This window comes from Rhyacophila brunnea, unplaced genomic scaffold (assembly GCF_057557595.1).
Source record: "Rhyacophila brunnea isolate RB1 unplaced genomic scaffold, BYU_Rbru_1.0 scaffold_8, whole genome shotgun sequence".
In the NCBI taxonomy this organism is placed as follows: Eukaryota; Metazoa; Arthropoda; class Insecta; order Trichoptera; family Rhyacophilidae; genus Rhyacophila; species Rhyacophila brunnea.
In genome coordinates, this window is record NW_028233350.1 from 42,009,314 (window position 1) to 42,029,624 (window position 20,311).

Genomic DNA, 20,311 nt, shown 5'->3' on the forward strand with positions numbered 1-20,311 from the left:
GCAGAAATGCTTTATTTCTTGAAATGTCCAAACAAAATCGGAAAAGTAGAATGTTTATGGTAAAACAGTTTTCTAGGCATCGAAAAAGGATATTATTTGATAATTTACACAGATGGCATCGGCTATATCGAAGTAGTTTGAAATGTCGCAAATTTGCGACACTATGCAGTAAAGGGATAATCGCACCGTGAGTGTAAAACCAAGGCATCTGCAAATTTTTCAATTTCGAGATTAAATGCAAAACAACTGCAAAAATCATGAACTTTATAATGTTAGAGTGAAGTAACTGAAAGAACATGCAATATAATGTAAATATAAACCAAATAAGTATTATGGTTTTTTTAGAAAATCTATTTATTCTAACAAAACGAAGACTTCAAACCCTAATATATCCAAAATATGTCTATTGCAGATGACTTTGTTTTTCACTCACGGTGCGTATGTGATGATACTGATGATGACTGATTTTATTTAAAATAAAATAACAATAACAAAACTGCGCATAATTCATCTGATATGATGTGACGCAATCTATAAAAGGTATGATTCATAACAACATAACAGAATGCATTATTTATCAACATTTTTTATCAACTGTGGGCAGCACAGTTTGCATGAAACGATAAGCGATAATGGTGAACGTCTATGCTTTTTAGCGGCTGCAAATAATTTAATAATAATTAGTAGTAGGTACATGAAAATATAATTAATATTAAATTCTACAGGTTTTTAAAAAAAGGTTTGTCGATAGCTATTTCGGTTGTAAAACCATTATCAAGACTATTCAGATAGGCCGCTTGCCCTTGCTTAAATATTACACGTGTATAGATAGAGAATGTATTATGTCTCTATATATACACGTGTAGTATTTAAGCAAGGGCAAGCGGCCTATCTGAATAGTCTTGATAATGGTGTTACAACCGAAATAGCTATCGAGAAACCTTTTTTAAAAACTTGTAGAATTTAACATTAATTTTATTTTCATTTCTTGTAAATTGGAATTCTACAAGTAAGTAAATGCTAACTCAATTAATAGTACGAGTAGTACATGGTTTAAACATAAAAATATCCACAGAGGAACCTGAAAAATATCTGGAAGTAATACATGCAACCAAATAGATCACATTCTTATATCGAAAAGAAGAGCGACAACAGTGGAGGATGTGCGCGTCTGCAGAGGAGCCAATTGCGATTCTGATCACTTCCTGGTGAGAGCAAAATTAAAACAAAAAATCTCCTTAATACTGAAAAAAGAAGGCCTGAAGGGATGAAGAAATTTTGGATAAATACCAAGAATCTATAGAAACAAACTTAAAAATGACTTTAATAACCGATGATGTGAATGTGGATTGGGTAAATACAAAAAACTGTATTATCACGAGTGCCACAGAAATTCTGGGGAAAAACAAAGCAAAAATAGATGCAGGATGGTTTGATGATGATTGCAGGCAAGCACTGTTTGAAAAAATGAAGCAAGGAAGAAATGCCTATAAAGGGAAACGCGCCAAAATTACGAAACTTATAAACAAAAGAGAAAAACTGCAACAAAGCTCTGTCGAGAGAAAAAACGAATGATGCTTAAGAGAATACTCCAAGACATGGAATGTCAAAGAAGAAACAATGAAAAGGAGGACATCATGGAAAGATGGAAAGGCTATTTCACAACACTTTTAAATAAGACTTATTGTAATGGTCGTGAGGAAACGGAAGAAGTATTGTACCACACTGCTGAGGAATTTATTGATGAGCCTACTCTGCCTGAAGCAAGAAGAGCATTAAGAACGCTGAAAAACAATAAAGCACCTGGAACCGACAGGATAACAGCCGAGCTGATAAAGAGTGGTGGCCCAACACTGGAAGCAAATATACACAAGATAATTCTCAATATTTGGGAAAAAGAAATTCTACCTGAGGAATGGAAGATGGGTATAATCGTGCCTATTCTGAAAAAGGGAGACAAAACAATGTGCGATAACTACAGAGGGATCACAATTCTAAACACAGCTTATAAAGTTTTCTCATCAGTACTGTATAGCAGGTTAATGATCTATGGTGAGGAAATCCTGGGAGAATACCAATGCGGCTTCCGACCAAATAGATTTTCCATAGATCACACCCATCTCATGAGGCAAACTATGGAGAAAGCGCACGAATACAACCTTACACTCCACCACCTGTTTATTGATTTTAAACAAGATTTCGACAGCATGAATAGGGATAAGATGCTGCAAAGCCTAAAAATACTGGGAATTTCCTTAAAACTATTAAGGCTAATAAAGACCACACTGACGGATACTCAAGCTGTTGTCACTGTGCAAAATGAGCAAACTGAAAGCTTCAAAATCGAATCAGGTGTGAGACAAGGGGATGCGCTATACACTATGGTATTTAACCTTGTGGTGGAATACATAGCTTGTGAAACCAACATAAGAGGATGGGTAGATAACAGTACAACGCAGATGTGTGCTTATGCTGACGACATAGAAATTACAAGAAGAATAATAACAGAAGATGATCGACCGTGGTGGAACTATGAAAATAAAAGCAGAAAACGCTGGTCTGTAAATAAACCAGTCAAAAACTAAGTATATGGTCAGCACACGCAATCAGGTACCGCTGCAGAATATAGACATAGGACAGCATGCATATGAAGTGGTGGACAAGTGTTCACGTATCTCGTATCCAGCCTAAATACCCAAAATAAGACAGCAGAGGAGATAAAAATCGGCCTTATCTCCGGGAATAAATGCTGGCATGCCTGCAAGCGACTGGTGGGGTCGAAAATTCTAGGCCGAAGAAGTAAACTTCTAATTTATAAAACAATTATAAGGCCAGTGGTCACTTATGGCTGTGAGACTTGGTGCTTAACTCAAAACGAGGGAAACAAATTAGCTGTCTTCGAGCGCAAAATACTCCGCAAAATCTTTGGACCCACGTTGGAAAATGGGAACTACAGAATAAAAATGAACCACGAGTTGGAAGAGCTGATTGAACAGCAAACAATCATAAGATACTGTAAGTCCCAAAGACTACGATGGGCGGGACATGTGGAGAGAGTGCCTGAAGTTAGAGCGCCAAGGATCATGACGAAATGGCTACCCCAACGGAAGAGACCCAGAGGCCGTCCAAGAAGGAGATGGGCTGACGCCGTAGAAGTGGACTGGCTTCATATAGGAAGACCCGGTAAGTGGATAAGTGTGGCGAGAGACCGGAGTGAGTGGAGAGCGGTTGTGGAGGAGGCCAAATCCCACCCCGGGATGTAGCGCCGTGGAAGAAGATTATTTATCAAAGAACTTTAACAACTCAAACAATTTAAGTCCACCTATATTTTATTCTAAATTGCTAAGTCCAAAATAAAAATATAATTTTTTAAATGTTCCACCGATGGAATTAATAGGTCTTTTTTGTAGCCATCGTGGTTACCAGATTCAATTAACTTACAATATCTCGGATGTTGCAACCGTTTTTATTACAAAATATGATAAAACTACGTTTTCCTCAGTTTAACATTCAGTGGACTTAACGACGTTTGATATCAGTCAACACATATGCATAGGTACTCTCTATAATAATGTAAACATATGGTTTTGAAAACCTCATTAGACGACATTTCGGGGCTCAAATTATCGATAAATACGAATTGTGGATGCCTAACTAAATTAGCAGTGATCTACCACACTTTTCCACTGGCATTCTTCAACTTAAATAAACGTATTGTATTTGAACATTATATAATTTAGAAAAACACTAACTGAGAGAGTATATCACAACCAATAGAAAAAACTTTTTTGAAAAAAGTAAGCCAACCGGTCGGGAATCGAACCGGCATCTCCAACGGGTAAACGCCCCAAACTCGTCGCATTCAGCCATTATGCTACGGAAGACATACTAATGACGACAAATATTTAAGCTATTGGCTATTAAATACCTACCACTCAGCACTCTATTTGGCTGATGACACTGAGACAATACAAATTAAACAGCACCTGTCAGAAATACATACATATTCAATTTTCCATTCGTTCTGAAAATTATGAGTTTTTGTTTTCTTTCAACCACTCATTGCATTTATTCTGAAACTATTCTCCTACTATAACAAGAGCTTATTGCGCGACGGTAAACATTAACCATGCCTCATTTTAAAGCATTCGTCACATCCTTTCGGTAGCGGGTAGAGAGTGAATGATACAATACAAATCAAGTGATGCTAGTTTCCTTTTGAAAATGACTTTCACTTAACGGCCCACGTGCTCGTCGTAGGTCAAAATTGAGTTTTTATTTTTATTTTCAAACCATGATCCTGGACACTCCTTAAACGTTGTAGATAATCTATTTATATAATTTTGAAGCCTTATTATCCTTTATAGTTATTTTCAACATTTGATGACTGCATAAAGTATTTTTGTTACATAAAATAGTATTCTTTTAAACCTCTCGCTTTAATGTTCTAGAATATAGTCATATTTCGGTACATAACTGTGCAGTAACTAAGGCTTCAAATTTATATAAATAGATTATCTACAACGTTTAAGGAGTGACCAGGATCATGGTTTGAAAATACAATAAAAACTCAATTTTGACCTTCGACGAGCATGTACCCCCTTAAGCCGGTTAAGGAAATAAAAATAGGAATTGGTTAATGATCCTTCTTCAACATTTTCACGAAATGATATTATTACATTACAACTGATTGTACATGCTTTGTACCGTCACGACTCCATTCCTATTTGCTTCAACCATGGACATGCCTGACATTATAAAACATCATAAACCAGAACAATCCCGGTTAAAACAAGACGTATGGTAAGCTTAGCTATAGGTAACGACTGATAAGTTGAATGTCTTACAATTCATTGACGTAAATCGTTCTGACTCAGTGATAAATTACGCGAAACTACACTCGAATGATCGATTCTATTGATAAGACTAATCGATTCTTCTAGAATTTGTATGATAATAACTTTTATAACTTCCATGAAAGTGTTCAAACATAATATAACTTTACGTAGCATTGATAGGTATATCGATCGTCAATGGTACAAACAATATTAATGCGTTGAAGCTTAAAGCATAGGTATGAATTACGTATTACCTTTTTGACGTTTACGTCACAACTTTGTATTGTGTCCATTATTGAATACTGCAGGCCATTTCACTCTTGCCTTGATTGAAACACTGGTGATATTCTTTCGATTCAGTGATTACAAACCTTTTTTGCTTGACGGGAGGGACCCTTAGTATTTCGTTAACTCTTGCGGAACCCCTATCTGGCCAATACAACATTATTAGAGTATCCTCCAGATAACCTTGCCATTATCCACAGTGACAAGGATTTATGTATACACGCAACTGTATAATTGTATTAGTAAAAGCCAGGCACTTGATTGGTTTACTCATGTTTTAATTCAAAAATATCTATTCCAAATATCAAGGTTAGGTGACGGCCACTCTACTGTGATATGGTTAATTACAAAAGTGACGCGCAAAGCAGTATACAAGATACATAATTGCCGCTCCTGAGCAGTCCTTTGTGTCCCTTACTATTTTGAATGTGTACTATATTAAATGTATGATCAATTATACACGTTCATGCAACTGGAGTACTTCTCTATTAGTTAATTTCGTCGTAGTTAAGTAGGGTGAAGATGGCTAAATTGGGCACATTGGATGGGTGCACATTGTCAATTTTTAGATTTCTCGTGAAATATGAAACCTCAAAATTTCGGAAAAATATTGGCTGCGCTTTTTATAGTGGACTGTAAATTTTGTATGATTGTGATGGTAGATGTGGATGTTGGGGGGAGGGCGGTTACACGGGAGTTAGTCCAGGAAGTAAATTAAATGTAGGATGTGTCAGATGAAGGTATCTTCGTAAGGTATTTTATTCCAACTTGCTTGTTTGCCTCTCTTGTCAGTTATAGAATCTTCGGACCTTATCTTTTTAATGAAGTGTCAATCCTCTTTGGAGTTGTTCGTAAGGTTTTAACAAACATATTTCTACACACTCTTATGCCAGACAAATAGTATTGGCGAGATGCGGTAGTATTCGTGGATGTGTAGCTCCGTTTATACGGCCCTTATTTCACACAAGCAGCAATACACATCGATTGAGCAATAGGTATTTATATGGTCCCAATTCATAATATTTATGGAATTCAATCTCTCTTTTCCGTACAGAAACAACGTGATTACACTGAAGTCCACAGTTGCAGTTAAGACCAATTAAACATTTGGGAATTATTATTTTATTTCTAGAGACAACATGTTTTTGTATTTTTCTTTCTTCTCGAGAGAATTCAAACTTTCTATGTCGACCCGTTCGTGGGCTCCCCTACCGCCTGTTGTAACAATTTGACCCGCATCCAAATTATCTAGCAGCACCTCAACTGCATGTCCAATATCAACATTTGAGTTAATTTACATAATATTAAGGTTTAACTCACCCTCTCTTGTAACGTTTAAACCATTTACTGCATTATTTTCACTTGTATAAGTATTTTTCCGGGCATCCAAATTATCTGGCGACGACTCAACATTCATATCCATAGTATAAAGATTCACTATTCTTTCAGTAGACTCATAAAATAATCCCACATCCGAATTGCTAATTATTGATATTATTCAGTATTAAATCTAAACAACTTGACCGTTTAACTTTTAATATTTAGGATACTAATTGAATACCAAGTCAATTTAATATTACATCCATACTACTTGGATGTTTTTTGCAAACTTAAAAAAAGCTACCGTAAGGAAGATATTAAACTTGCAAAAACGATCCAAGCTATTTGGATCTATATGGCAAAATTAATTGAAGCCAAAAAGTCCTATACACTAATATGCGAAAAGTATCCAAGCCAGCGCTCGAAATGGAAAATTTTACGAACCGGAGCGCTCGATAAGTTAACGAAAATATGAACATATGTAGTTATCTAATTTTATGTGTATTTTCCAAAAAAAAAGTGTTAGATTTTTTATTAAGCCTGTCTAGCTCAGATGGTCAAATATTATTTCACGAGACGGAGCGATACTTTTGGAGATTTTATGAACCGGAACGGCGCTCCGGTGCGTTCCGGTCCATTTCAAACCCTTATCCAAGCTATTTGGATCTATATTCCAAAATTAATTAAAGTCATACAGTCCTATACACTAATACGCGAAAAAGATCCAGGTAACTTGGATCCACATTATAATGTCGCAACAAAGATCCAACTGCTGTGGATCTTGCCCGAGTAATATTTATGTTTTGCAAACCAGATTTTGCACCATGGACCAATACTTTGAAGCCGGATTCGTTTTATTACTTTATGACGATCAGGCCTTAAAATCTCAAGAAGCACAAAGCGCTATAAGTATCCTCAAATATTATTATTTAATATAGAATACGCGTGTAGTTTATGTGACAAAATTTAATGCGTATTATGATACCAAAGTAACTACCTATTGAAAATAACATATTCTCTAATATAAACATGTTTTTAAGTTTATCTCATATTTTTCCACACTCGAGATTTAAATATTGTTACAGCATCACCTAAAAGGCAACCCACTTCCCATTATTTTTTGTAGGTACCTACCCTGGGTGTGACAAAAATGTTCCATCTCAAAATACTCCTTTACGATTTCCATACTTATAGGTACATTTTGATGTTAACATAATACCAGACAATTGCTGGACAAAACATAATATTATTATAACATAACAGTTAGTAGCGCCTACCAACGCTGATAATTTATTGGTGATCAACCATGATAAAAATAAATTCAAAAAAAAACAACACAAAACAATATACCCATAGACAATCATTGCCAGCATACAAAATAAATACATCATTATAGCCATGATAAAGAAGAATTCTTTATTTTAAGGAGACATTTCTATGCCAGATTAATAGTACTGTTTTGTATGACATCCGTAAAATAAATGTTTGGTGTAATGCAGAAAAATATTTTTTTGAAACGATTTCAGATAATGTCGTAACGTCCGATTTCAATCCTCCACGAATATTCCCCAAAGAAAAAGAAGCTGTCGTGATGTCTGGCAGGAATCTGACCCTGCGGTGTGAGGGAAAACAACCAATAACTTGGGTCTTCCCCAAAATTGGATTCATTGATGAAAATACGCCGGATACTGAAAGTCGGATTACCGTTTCTGAAACACCTGATGCTGCTTATCCTTACGGGCTTTTATTGGAGCTATTTAATATCTCCTATGTGGATGTCGGGTACTATTCCTGTGTTTTTAATACCAGCGATTATTCATTGTATACCATCGAGGATCTTGAACGAGAGGGAAAACTCTCGAGGATTTATATATACGTAGAGGGTAAGAACATGTTTTGTATATTGTTTGTGTATAAAATGTTGACTTGTTTCATATAACCGTACAAAAGTCATACATTGCAATTATTTAATCATGAAGATAAAACAATATATTCCATTAGGGGTCCTTAGCTCTATAACTCGCAGACCAACAATACACGATAACCCGATCACACCTGATTGTGAAATCTCATTCTGAATTGTGGGCAAAATAGAATAATTTCTATTTTAAGGCAAGATTCAGTGATAGATCCAAGTGACGGATTGGTTTGAAGCAGTGAGCTTTTGAGTATGACCATGCGCAGCGTGCCCTGTCAATGCTGTCGGTTTGACGTTTATATTAAAAGTTGCCTGACAATAATACCTAATACAAATCAAAAATAGTATGCTGGTAACAACAATCAGTAACATGTAACTTATTCAACAAAATATCCAATATTTTGTGGTGATATATGACGTGCGAAGACTGTTTTGAAAACTATCTATAGAACTTATGTTATGTTATGAATCAACAATCACAACAAGCGTCGAGATCATCCAAATGTTACCTGAATCGTTGCGCATAATTGCTATTTATGATTGACAATTACTTATGACCAATAACGTGAGGTGTTGAGTCTGCTAGTCTAATTAGAGTATTAGTAAATCATCAATAAATATATCGATTCTAAGCACATATTCTAATTCAAAACGTAAACTTTACTATAATAATTACAATGTCATCAATCTATGATATTTTTTTAATTAATTAAACGAGCTATCAACTATGTCACACAATACGTTTATTAAAAATATCATTGAAATCTTAAATGTTGAAAAAACGTTGCTTCTTCTATATATATGAAGCCTACACATGTGAAACAGATGAAAAAAAAGGAGCACCGTGTCTATTAATTTCGACAACAAGGTCACGGGTAGACACAACCACTTATGACAGCTAAAGGGGGAGGCACCTAGCGGAAAAAAACGAAGCTTGCAATTTGAGACATTTTTCGTTCATTTTTCATTTGACGTTTTTCAATATTTTTTAAACCGTCAGAAAAATAAGTTTTCGGAAGGTCCTCAAAATAAGCATTTATCCGATCGATGACTTCTTCATTTGAAAAAAAACGTTGTCCACTTAGCCATTTTTTTAAGTTTGGGAAAAGGAAAAAGTCACTGGGGGCTAAATCTGGCAAATACGGTGGGTGGTCGACCAATTCGAACTTAAATTCTTCAATTTTAGCCATTGATCGTAAACATGTGTGAACACGGGCATTGTCCTGATGAAAGAGGATTTTTTTCCTGTTTAAATGAGGCCGTTTTTCTTCAATTTTGTTTTTTAGCTGGTCCAATAAAGATGCATAATAATCCCCTGTTATTGTTTTTCCTTTTTCCAAATAGTCAACGAAAATAATTTCACGTGCATCCCAAAATACAGTAGCCATAACCTTACCAGCTGATTTTACGGTTTTCGCCTTCTTTGGACATGGTTTGCCTTCGCAATCCACTGCTTTGACTGTTCTTTCGTCTCGGGAGTATAGTGGTGTATCCATGTTTCATCTACAGTCACAAAGCGACGAAAAAATTCATCCGGATTGCGTTGCATGAGCGACAACAGGGCTGTAGAGGCCACCAGCCTATTGCGTTTATTGTCGACTGTGAGCAAACGCGGCACCCATCTTGCAGAAATTTTTTTCATGCCCAATTTGTCATGTAAAATAGAAATGACGCTACCTTTTGAGATCCCTGTAACCTCAATTATCTCACTCAACTTTAATCTTCGGTCACTTAACACCATATCGTGGATTTTATTGATCATTTCTGGTGTAGTCACCTCTACAGGACGTCCTGAGCGTGGTTCATCCTTTGTTGATGTACGACCACGTTTAAATTCATTTAACCAGTTATAAATAGTTGCAAGTGAAGGAGCAGATATGCCGTGAACTAAATCCAACTCATTTTTTATTTCCTTTGCTGTTAACCCTTTTATATTAAAATGTTTAATAACAGCTCTAAACTCAATTTTCTCCATTTTCCATTTTTCCATTTTCCACAAGCAAATTTTTTTTTTAAATGTACGAGAAACACACAACAACCCGACCAATCTGATTGAAACTTCGCAGCATACTGAATCGGTAGTGCCGCCGCATGAAAACAAACCGCTTACAGTACTAGTCGCGCCACCTGTCGGCTTTTCTAAGGACTTATTGACCCACCCTCGTATCTAAAAACATTAAAAAGAAAAAAAAAATAAGTCAAAGATAAACTTACAATAATTGTATTATTAGGTAACTATTTGTTTTTAATCTATAAATAATATTACCAGATCCAGAAAATCTCATGGTTTCATCGCAAGACGTTGTGACCGCAATACAATATGCCTCGGTCACTATCCCGTGCAGACCTACTTCACCAAGAGTGGAAGTAACTCTTTACCAAAATGGTGTTAAGGTATGGACATTTTAATCTCATGACTAACTAATAATAGTTGAACAAGCATACCTATGCATATCAAACCAGAATGAATACCCACTATTACAGTCGAACTAGTTACACTTATGACTGTCCTCGAATTATAAATCATTATGGCTGGATTTATTCTTTTGTAGCCCGATCTATACCTAGACTACAGGACGAGAGAAGCATACTATGTAGTAGGATAATATTATAATCAAATTAATTAAAATATGATATCTTCAGAGAAATCAGTGATAAGCTACAATGTATATAGCCCTAAAATACCTAGTATTAAAATAAGTAAGAAATTATTCAATATTACAGATATTCCTCAACCGAGGTAATAATTTACATATACTTTGGTCATAGGTTGAGTTTCATACATAATATATCACAAGCTAAGATTATTTTCATAATACGCTAAAATCAATCTATAACAATTCTGTGGCCAGATAAGTCTAAAAACAATTGTTTTCAGTAGAAGCAGTTTTGGAAACACAGAAAAAATAGTATAAACGCCAAAACTTCACAAATTAGACAGAATGAAACCAATTCTGGCCAGCGAAGTAAAAAGACAGTGTTTTTGATTTTAGTGAAATGAGAACCCAAGTTTTAAATTACCTGTTTCTCTTATATCAAGTAAAATAATTGGATTGTTTTGACATAGTGTTAACACTATCCAAATATAAGTTGTAGGCAATATGTTGGAATGATCAGATTTAATTCCTATACATTGTTCAAAATAACCATTCTAATGTTGGGCATTCTATATTAGTATTTGTAAATGCACGAATATATCCATTTTCCTCTTCACATTTCCACTTCGAGACTCATCAAGTATTGTGACAGTGATAGCTAGGCTACTGTGCAACACAACGACGGAACGAGAAACTATTTGCATATCTGTGTTTCTCAGATCAGATACACCTTATAATACCACAACGACTATCATATGAGAAATATGCTAGTTCAAATGTTTAATTTCTAACACTTCAGTATTACCAAGTCAAAATTTGAAATTTCAGTAGAATGTGGATAAAAATTTCAGTAGATTCGACAAAATATCAGTAGATTACTTGCCGCGGGCCGCAAGTTACCAATTTTTCAAAGAAAGCTCGTTTTTTTCCCGGATGGTGGGAATTTTGTGGAACGAAGAAATATAGAAGATTTCATAAAATATCAGTAGATTCAGTATATTGACAAAAATATCAAAAAATATCAGTAGATCTACTGAAGTTGCAGTAGACATGGCAACACTGAGTCCACAACTGCGCTGATCCTTGTACATAATACAGACATGTCTTTCTCTCCCTCTAATGACCAATTTATTAAAGATGGAGATTCTATTGATCATCAAGCCGTTTGTGTTGCCCATAATTTTTTATGTAGTGGTTAATATTATAATTTACGTATACAGTGCTTTTTTTGTAGAAATAATGAGCTGGGCCAAAAGTTGTTGATCTTAATATAAATAAAATTTGGGGTCAAACTTTTGCACTAAAAAGTAAAAAATGTGCTGCCTTCTTTATTATTAAAAGTAAACGAAAGTAATAATGCTATGCATGTCAATAAACGTCATATTATATTACTGACCCATGAAAACGAAAACGCCAACAAACAAATGCTCCGCTGTGCGCTTGCGTTCCTGTGATTAGACTACACTCAACTGACAGTTGTCAATTATTGGTCAGCTTACAGCTAGCTACGTGGTCACATCGTTGCATTGAAAAGCGCAGAATATACCAGTGACAAGAAAAAAATAATCAAATTAATTATCTATAGATAGATGGCTTTAACACTAATTTAAGAAAAATATCAAAATATCAACACAAAATTCGTCAAAAATAGATGCCGGAATACCGCTTCACTGCAAAAAAAGCACTGGTAATATGTATTAAGCAGGGCTCGAAATGGAACGGAACGCACCGGAGCGCCGTTCCGGCTCGTGAAATTTGTAAAATTATCGCTCCGTCTCGTGGAAAAAATATGTTGAGCGTCTGAGTTAGATAGGCCATATAATAGAAAATCTGACACACTTATTTTCATAAAATACACATACGATTTGATGACTATGTAAATATCTTCAGAAAATTTACTGAGGGCTCCGGTTCGTAAACTTTTCCATTTCGAGCGCTGGTATTAAGTATATTAATTTGATAGATGCATATGGTACGTTTACATCTGACACTTATACATTATACTTATTTTATGTGTCTGACATAAAATTTCACTTCCCGTGTACACCTGCATGTATCTGACATAAAATTCTCGAATACTTCTCATTGAAATAAAGTCTCTACACTTTATTCAATGGCAACATTTGGAATAAATGTATGCGGTGTTTACATAATATGGCATTGTAACTTATTCGGACACTTATTTCGTATACTTCTCAAAAACGTTGTGTCAGTTGTATTCTCTTATCAATATTTTTCTTTCTTCAATCTTGGCAATATAAAATATTATAGGTACTTACTACATATAAAATTAAAAAAAAACTAATAAATTAGGTATAGTTTTTGAAATCGATAGTTTTACATACCTACCTACCCACTTAAATTAACTTTAAATGTGAAGTCGATAAAAATTCACTATTTGGAATGGCCTTCAAAAATCAATCATTAAGATGAGTCCACTTGGAGAAACTATATTTCTACGTGAAATTGATGCTTATTACTTGTGATTTGAGTATATTTATAAAGCGCCAAAATGTCATTCTATCCATATATCTAGTGTTTATAGCAGTTACTTTAAAAAAAGTTGATTTTTATGGTTCGGAATAGTTCCGAATAGTGCACTTTTACCGTGAAGTCTAATAACATTACATAACGTCGATCAATTAATTCGTCAATATCTGCCTTTAACTACTTCTTTTTATCACTCATCAACATCATGGATAATAATTTATTGCATACTGTTTCCGAAATAATATCAACTTCACCAGGTATAAAAGTAGACGGCAGCTCAACTTCGGTGATATTATAATATCGCTGCAAGTTCGGACTTGTCATATACGCGGTGAAGTGACAGGTGAGTGTCGACACAAGCAAAATAAGTGGCTAATACAAATATAATTACTGTTTACACTAAGTGAATATGGTGTCATACATAAATATGACGATATTAGTGTCAAATGTAAACGTACCATAAGCCAGAATTATAGCCACAACCGATGTACATATACATACCTATTAGTTTTACGTAGTACTCTTCAGTTAATAAAGCCTCTGACCTATTGAAAATGGTGTAATATGCAGGTAAAAACGGATGTCAAGCTGGAGGCACTAAACAATAGAGTGGTGACGTATCATAAGCACTTTGGTTTCACCTTACCAGAAGTCGAAATGGATGACGGTGCCTTTGTTTACGAATGTAAATTCGTACTAGACGGCAACAGTGAAGAATTCTCATTTGGATTGTCTATTTCAAGTATGTCAAGCATCAAAATGTTACGACTGGTTGCAAAACTGACAAATGTTTTACGGCAATTCTAATTTAACAGAGGTATGATTGCAAACTTCATGTTGGATATGAGATGTCATCACATGCAGCAAAATATACATTCCTAGTGTACTTTTATACAAATCCTCAGTAAGAACAGAAAGATGATAGTATAAGAGCAGTGACGAATTTATGCTCGGAGGAGCCCTGAGCTAATTCTAAAATAATATGTTAATTTTTTAATAGTTTCATCAAAAACTATAACTTTTAAACATTTCAGGCTCTATTGACATCAGAGCAACTACCGCCTATTACGATGGCTAGATACAACCATAAATCACAGGAAGTAGCAGTTTAATTTAAGCGAACATTTCAGTGACGGTTTAGACTTTTCTCATTTTTCTCATGTAATTTCTTTATATTTATGTTATTCGTACTCTCTATCTTGTTAGACTTAACTATATTATAATGTATATATGGAAACTTTGCTGGTTGCAATAACTTTTTAATATTATATTTAAAATTTCTGTTATCAATAATATGTAACTGTTTGTTTTCCTTAATAATAAAAAAAAAAAAAATTAAGCGAACATTTCGGTGACGGTTTAGACATGACGATACCCTAGTTCTATAGGGAAACAACTCAAATTTTTGAGGTTTTGAGTTAATGCCATTCGATGAAGAAAGGTCTTTTATTTATAATTCAATAATAAAAAAACGGTACGTGTACTTATGTACGCGCGTTAGAAGTTATACTTATTTGGCGTAACAAAACAAAAACAAAACTCGACTAGCTCTTAATTATCTTGTTAAATTACACACTCAAGAAAAAGGGCCGCTTATTGGAGCGCCGTTGGTTTATTTCTATACACTTTAACTTATATTACTAAATTATATAATTATTTTTCGTTGTTTTTATTTTTAAAGTAATAACTGTCACTCTGACGTTTAATCGTTTGTTAACGTAAGGAATTGCAAATGGTCGACGATAATAAATTCGTTCGTGCTTGGGCAACGGAAAAATTCTACTATCAAACTTGTGTTTGTATGCAGCTTACTGATTCGCAGCTAACTTCATACTGTCACACACTTTCATAACGGTGTGCGCGCGCAGCTCCCAATTTCACTCTCTACCAAACGCCTCAAAAGAAGTATAACTTCAATAATCAAAAATTTCTTCAACGGGTCATAAAATCGAATAACACTTTATGGGATTAATCATCAATTTAATTAAAAACGGGAATGTCTGGGTTGATTATTTGATAAACTGTAAAATTTCATTGCGTGTTTCTAAGTTCATTTGAAGTAAATAAAAAATAAACACATTTACTTTAAAAATCAAGGCTTTAACATTGAAATGAGAATCTGAGTATAATTTTCAAACGCTTTGAACAAGGTATCTCCAGTTGTACCTATCCATAAAGAACTAGGGTATCGAGAGGTCATCAAAAGAACTGCGATTGGTCAGTGCATATTTATTGGCATGCGACACTTCCGCATCCACCTGTGTATAATATCACCATCTTTGAAATATCCCCGAAATGTTCACGTAGACATGTGATTGTGTCTCGCAGTTATAATGGACGGCGGGCTTAAAAATCTCACAAAACACTGACGTCTCCACATAATGGAAATGAATCAATAATTATTCGTTTTTCAAGTAATTCATTCAATGGCTCAACTATTCAAGTAGGAAACAGCATACATTAATAATTATTAACATGTACATTGCGCTGAGCATAATGAATAGTATGTAAATATGCCCACAATTAATTACGATCAAATTTTGCCGCAGTAGATTAATGAATATTATATTAAAATAATTTGCATGCATTTAAAGGATTAATAGTTAAATTTTAATAATAAAATGATTATTATTTAACTTTTATTAAGTGTAAGTGATGTAAGATGAAGTTTTGCGACCAATCTTAACATTGTGATGCCCTTTTTGTTAATATTCGATCCCTAATATACTTTAAAAATTACAGGTTACGGACAGTGTTAATTTTGACCCACACAACGGTTTTAGTTTTGTTGTCAATAGCTTATCGACTACACCTTACTTGTGCAAAGCGCAATGTGGCAATTAGACTGAAGACCTCTATATTATATTAATTTTGAATTGTAAGTAAGTACGTTAAGATTAATTTGTGCTGTGGGTGCAGTGCAGCTTTGGTTGTGGTCACATTGACTTCATCGGTTGGAGGTTTCTATCATATATATTATTTTTTGTGTTGGTTTTGTTTTTGTTTATCGGTGTTGTATCTCCTTACACAAACCTCCATTTCTGTCTTTATTTTCCGCATGTGTGGTTTGGCTTTAACACTGTTCTTCACAGCTTTCAACATTGACTAACCTTATCTTATAAGATGCACAATTTTATTTATTATTTTTATTTTTTATCATAAACTCATATGCAGAGATGAGCCTGTTTAGATTTATTATAATAACTAAGGACAAGATGCACAGAATGTCTAGAATCACTAAACACTATTTAACTGTTTATCGGCTGATTAACAGATAGCGATAGAGTAAGCAATGTACCTACACATATGTTTAGCAACTTGCACACGAAATATCATTGAGACTGGACATACAAAAATCATAGGTTTGTCACTTTACGGTATACTTTATCACCTTGGCGTGCATTTACAATTAAAGTAGTGTAATAAAATAACCAAAAATGTCAACAATTCTGACTCAATATCGCGCTGCTTTCACAAATGTTGTTATATTTTGATCTGCATATGACATTTTGATACTATGAGAATCTAACGTGACTCGACATTCTATGCATCTGGGGCATTTTGCGCCTTGTTTAATTTGTCTTGGGTAAAGAGGCAAACTGTGACAGGCTTAGGTCTGTGGAGACCCGAGGCACTGACAGGTTTGAAAACTCCCTTGCATAAAAATTGTATGGGTGAGAAACTGCCCTCATATATAATATATATGAGGGCAGTTTCTATTTTTTTTCTTTATATATATATTTGTGTCCGATGTCCATGTCCGATCCTAATAAGATCATATGGGTCTCCACGGAGTGGAGGTTTCTATTAAAAGATTTTTATTTTTATGCGAAATGGATGATATGTTTTTAATAATACAATATAATTTAATATTTTAGCAGAAGTTTCGTTTCCAGATTTTTTTAAATCTTGGATTAATTTTTTGTATACTTGCTTAGATTGTGAAAAACATTTCAGGCATTTCTAAGTGATAGATTGTTTGATGCAAGTCGCTATATATTCTAGTTCTCACTCAAGATATCTAGTTTTTACAGTGGTTAAAATGTGTTGGGCCACTTAACAAGTAACTACATAACTATATGTCAAAATATCAAAAACCTATCACGTATACTTCAGCCGCATATGTCTTGTTCTATGTTATTATTAGTGAACCATGCAAACATCGCTGTGGACAGTGCATAATATTAAGTGTTTAGTTCCATGATTCACTGTTAAGTCAGTCCAATATTAAAATATAGCTAATTCTTTATGACGTAAGTGTAGGTATCTATCAGAAGTGTGACTATTGTAAAGCAAGGATAATCAAATCGTGATGGTTCCCTACCGATACCAAAGGAAATAATAATTTCATCTTATCTTTTATAAAAGAAACTTTAATCCTAGGTACCTTAAATCATTGTATAATATGTACAATGATTTCTTCTCGCTTTACCATTCTCGGTTTTTCAATGTTAATACAACTTTAGTATATTAATTTAATGAAATTATTTTAAGTTCTTGACATCTGACTTATAATTTAGCCTTAACTTAAGAATAATACATATACCCTTCAAGTTTACAAATGTAAATGTACGCATGAATGATAAAGATTTCCAAAACAAATTAAAGGAAATAATAGCATGTGTTTTATATTGAACATAATGTAGATGCAAGTAGGTATATAGATCGGGATACGGAATGGGAGCATCACCCTGATAACATTTTAAGCACGAAGAAAAATGACGTTACACACTTTTTTCCAGTTTTAATTTTTTTTTCGATTAGGTACTTGTTCAAACACGCGCGTTAACATGATCTTACTCCCTACTTCATTTATCGTTTGTCAATTTATGGCTACGGCCGTATGTTGTAGCTTAGCCACTGGGAAATGCCAATAGAAATGGTGTATTTCAAAAAAATACTACCTTATTCTTAGGTCAATAATTATCATAAAGCAAACATTATTCGTAGAATGTTTATCACATTTGAATGGTCAAAGACATAGCTTATAATCAGTATCTTTAAATGTGTAAATCTTGCCCATTTTTTGAATAATAAAATGCCTAATTCTTGTCAAATTTGGGATCACAGAGATTATCAATATATTTTTTTATTGTAAATATTTCACTATAATAATGTCGACATAAATTTTACTAATAGTTTTATAAATGCTTTTAAAAATTAATAAACATAAAATATTTTAACACCACTTCACATGGACGTACTGAAATATGACTATATTCTAAAACATTAGAGCGAGAGGTTTAAAAGAATACTATTTTATGTAATAAAAATACTTTATGCAGTCATCAAATGTTTAAAATAAATATAAAGGATAATATGGCTTTAAAATTATGTACTTAAATACATTATCTACGGTTAAGGAATGTCCAGGATCATAATACATAGCATAATAGCATAAAAGCTCCATTTTGACGTACGCTGAGCATGTGGGCCGTTAACTCACTTTATAAATTATTTTAGTTAAATTCTCAACGCATTAATTATTTCCTTGTTTTGAATAATTTGAAATTAAAAAAAATCACAGATTGGTATTGTATTTCTAATAAGTCTCCTTTAACTTTATGCGACGGTATGGTATTCTTTCACTATGGCTTCTTAGATAATCAAAATATCCTTGTTATTTGACATGTCCGAGAAATTGTATGTAAAGATTTTTACTAATACAATTTGGCCAAAAAAAATTACACGCAATGCAGATGGCAGAAAAGTATTAAGACTGTATTACACATTAATTCAAGTGTTAATTTTGTTCATGCGCGTTCCATTTATGTGTGATACGATACTAATTTTGTAAACAGCAATGTTGTAATTAAACTAAGCTAGACTATTTCACATTGATTCATTTCGAATATCTGATAATAATGATAGGTGGGTACTTACGATAAAAGCGTTGCCAATTTAGCATTTTTCTTGCTAGATCTAGCATTTTTGAATAGGCATCTAGCGTATGGCGTTAAATCTAGCATTTTTAATCAACGCAAACTTTTTTTATAATAAACCTAGAATATTATAATAGATTTGCTCGAAAATCAACATGCTGATCTTTTGTATCTTATATAAATAAAATCAATGTGTAATACCAAAATGATAACTAAATTTCTTACCTGGATTAATTTTATTAGTTGTAAATAACGAAAATCTTCTTCGATCTTTGTTCTTGTAAAAATCATGTACCTAAGTAAATAATTATGACTCAATTTTTTAAAATGCTCGTTTCTAGACACTTTAAATTTAAAAAAAATTGCCATCTAGCTTATTTTCTTACCCTATCTGATATATTCTTGTAAATGACATTTGGCAACACTGCTTACGAATACTTACTTATCTACTTTTGAATTATTCAGAATTCTTCCTGTAATTTTATTGATTTTGAACAATTTTATATTATTGAAATTATATAAATATATTTTTTACCATGGTTGATCTTAAAAAGAACATATGGGCCTCCACATACTGAAGGTTGTATTAATGGTTTTTTGTTTTTACGAGAAATCGATGTTAGCCACATGCTCAACCTATTAGGTCCATACTTTCTGGGTCCAAACAAATTGCAAAAAACAACACCTTAATTTTCCCCAGGATTCAAACCTGGGACCGACAACATTATAAGCCAACATGTTACAGTTCGGCTATATATATAATATTATTGTATTTATAATTTACTTGCCTCTCTTTTGTCTTCTTATATTGCGGTACCTAGTATGGTGTATTTAATATACGTAAACCATATGCTCGATGAAATGGTACTCAAAGAATGTGTAATAATATGGTCTCAGAGCTTTTCTGCCATCTGCATTACGTACAAATGTTTTTGTCCAAAGCGTATAAGTACAATTGATGTTTACGTACAAATTAGGTAC

General features: G+C 33.7%; 1 protein-coding gene across 2 annotated transcripts in view; it reads left to right on the forward strand.

Annotated features, from left to right (window-relative positions):
• LOC147064251 (vascular endothelial growth factor receptor 1-like) overlaps positions 1-20,311 on the forward strand; it is a 39,558-nt gene that overhangs the window by 4,226 nt on the left and 15,021 nt on the right. For both annotated transcript variants that reach the window (XM_085958520.1, XM_085958521.1), the window contains exons 3-5: positions 7,970-8,326; positions 10,631-10,755; positions 14,019-14,190. In XM_085958520.1, coding sequence (XP_085814646.1) covers positions 7,970-8,326; positions 10,631-10,755; positions 14,019-14,190 — 654 coding nt within the window. The remainder of the gene's footprint in view (positions 1-7,969; positions 8,327-10,630; positions 10,756-14,018; positions 14,191-20,311) is intronic.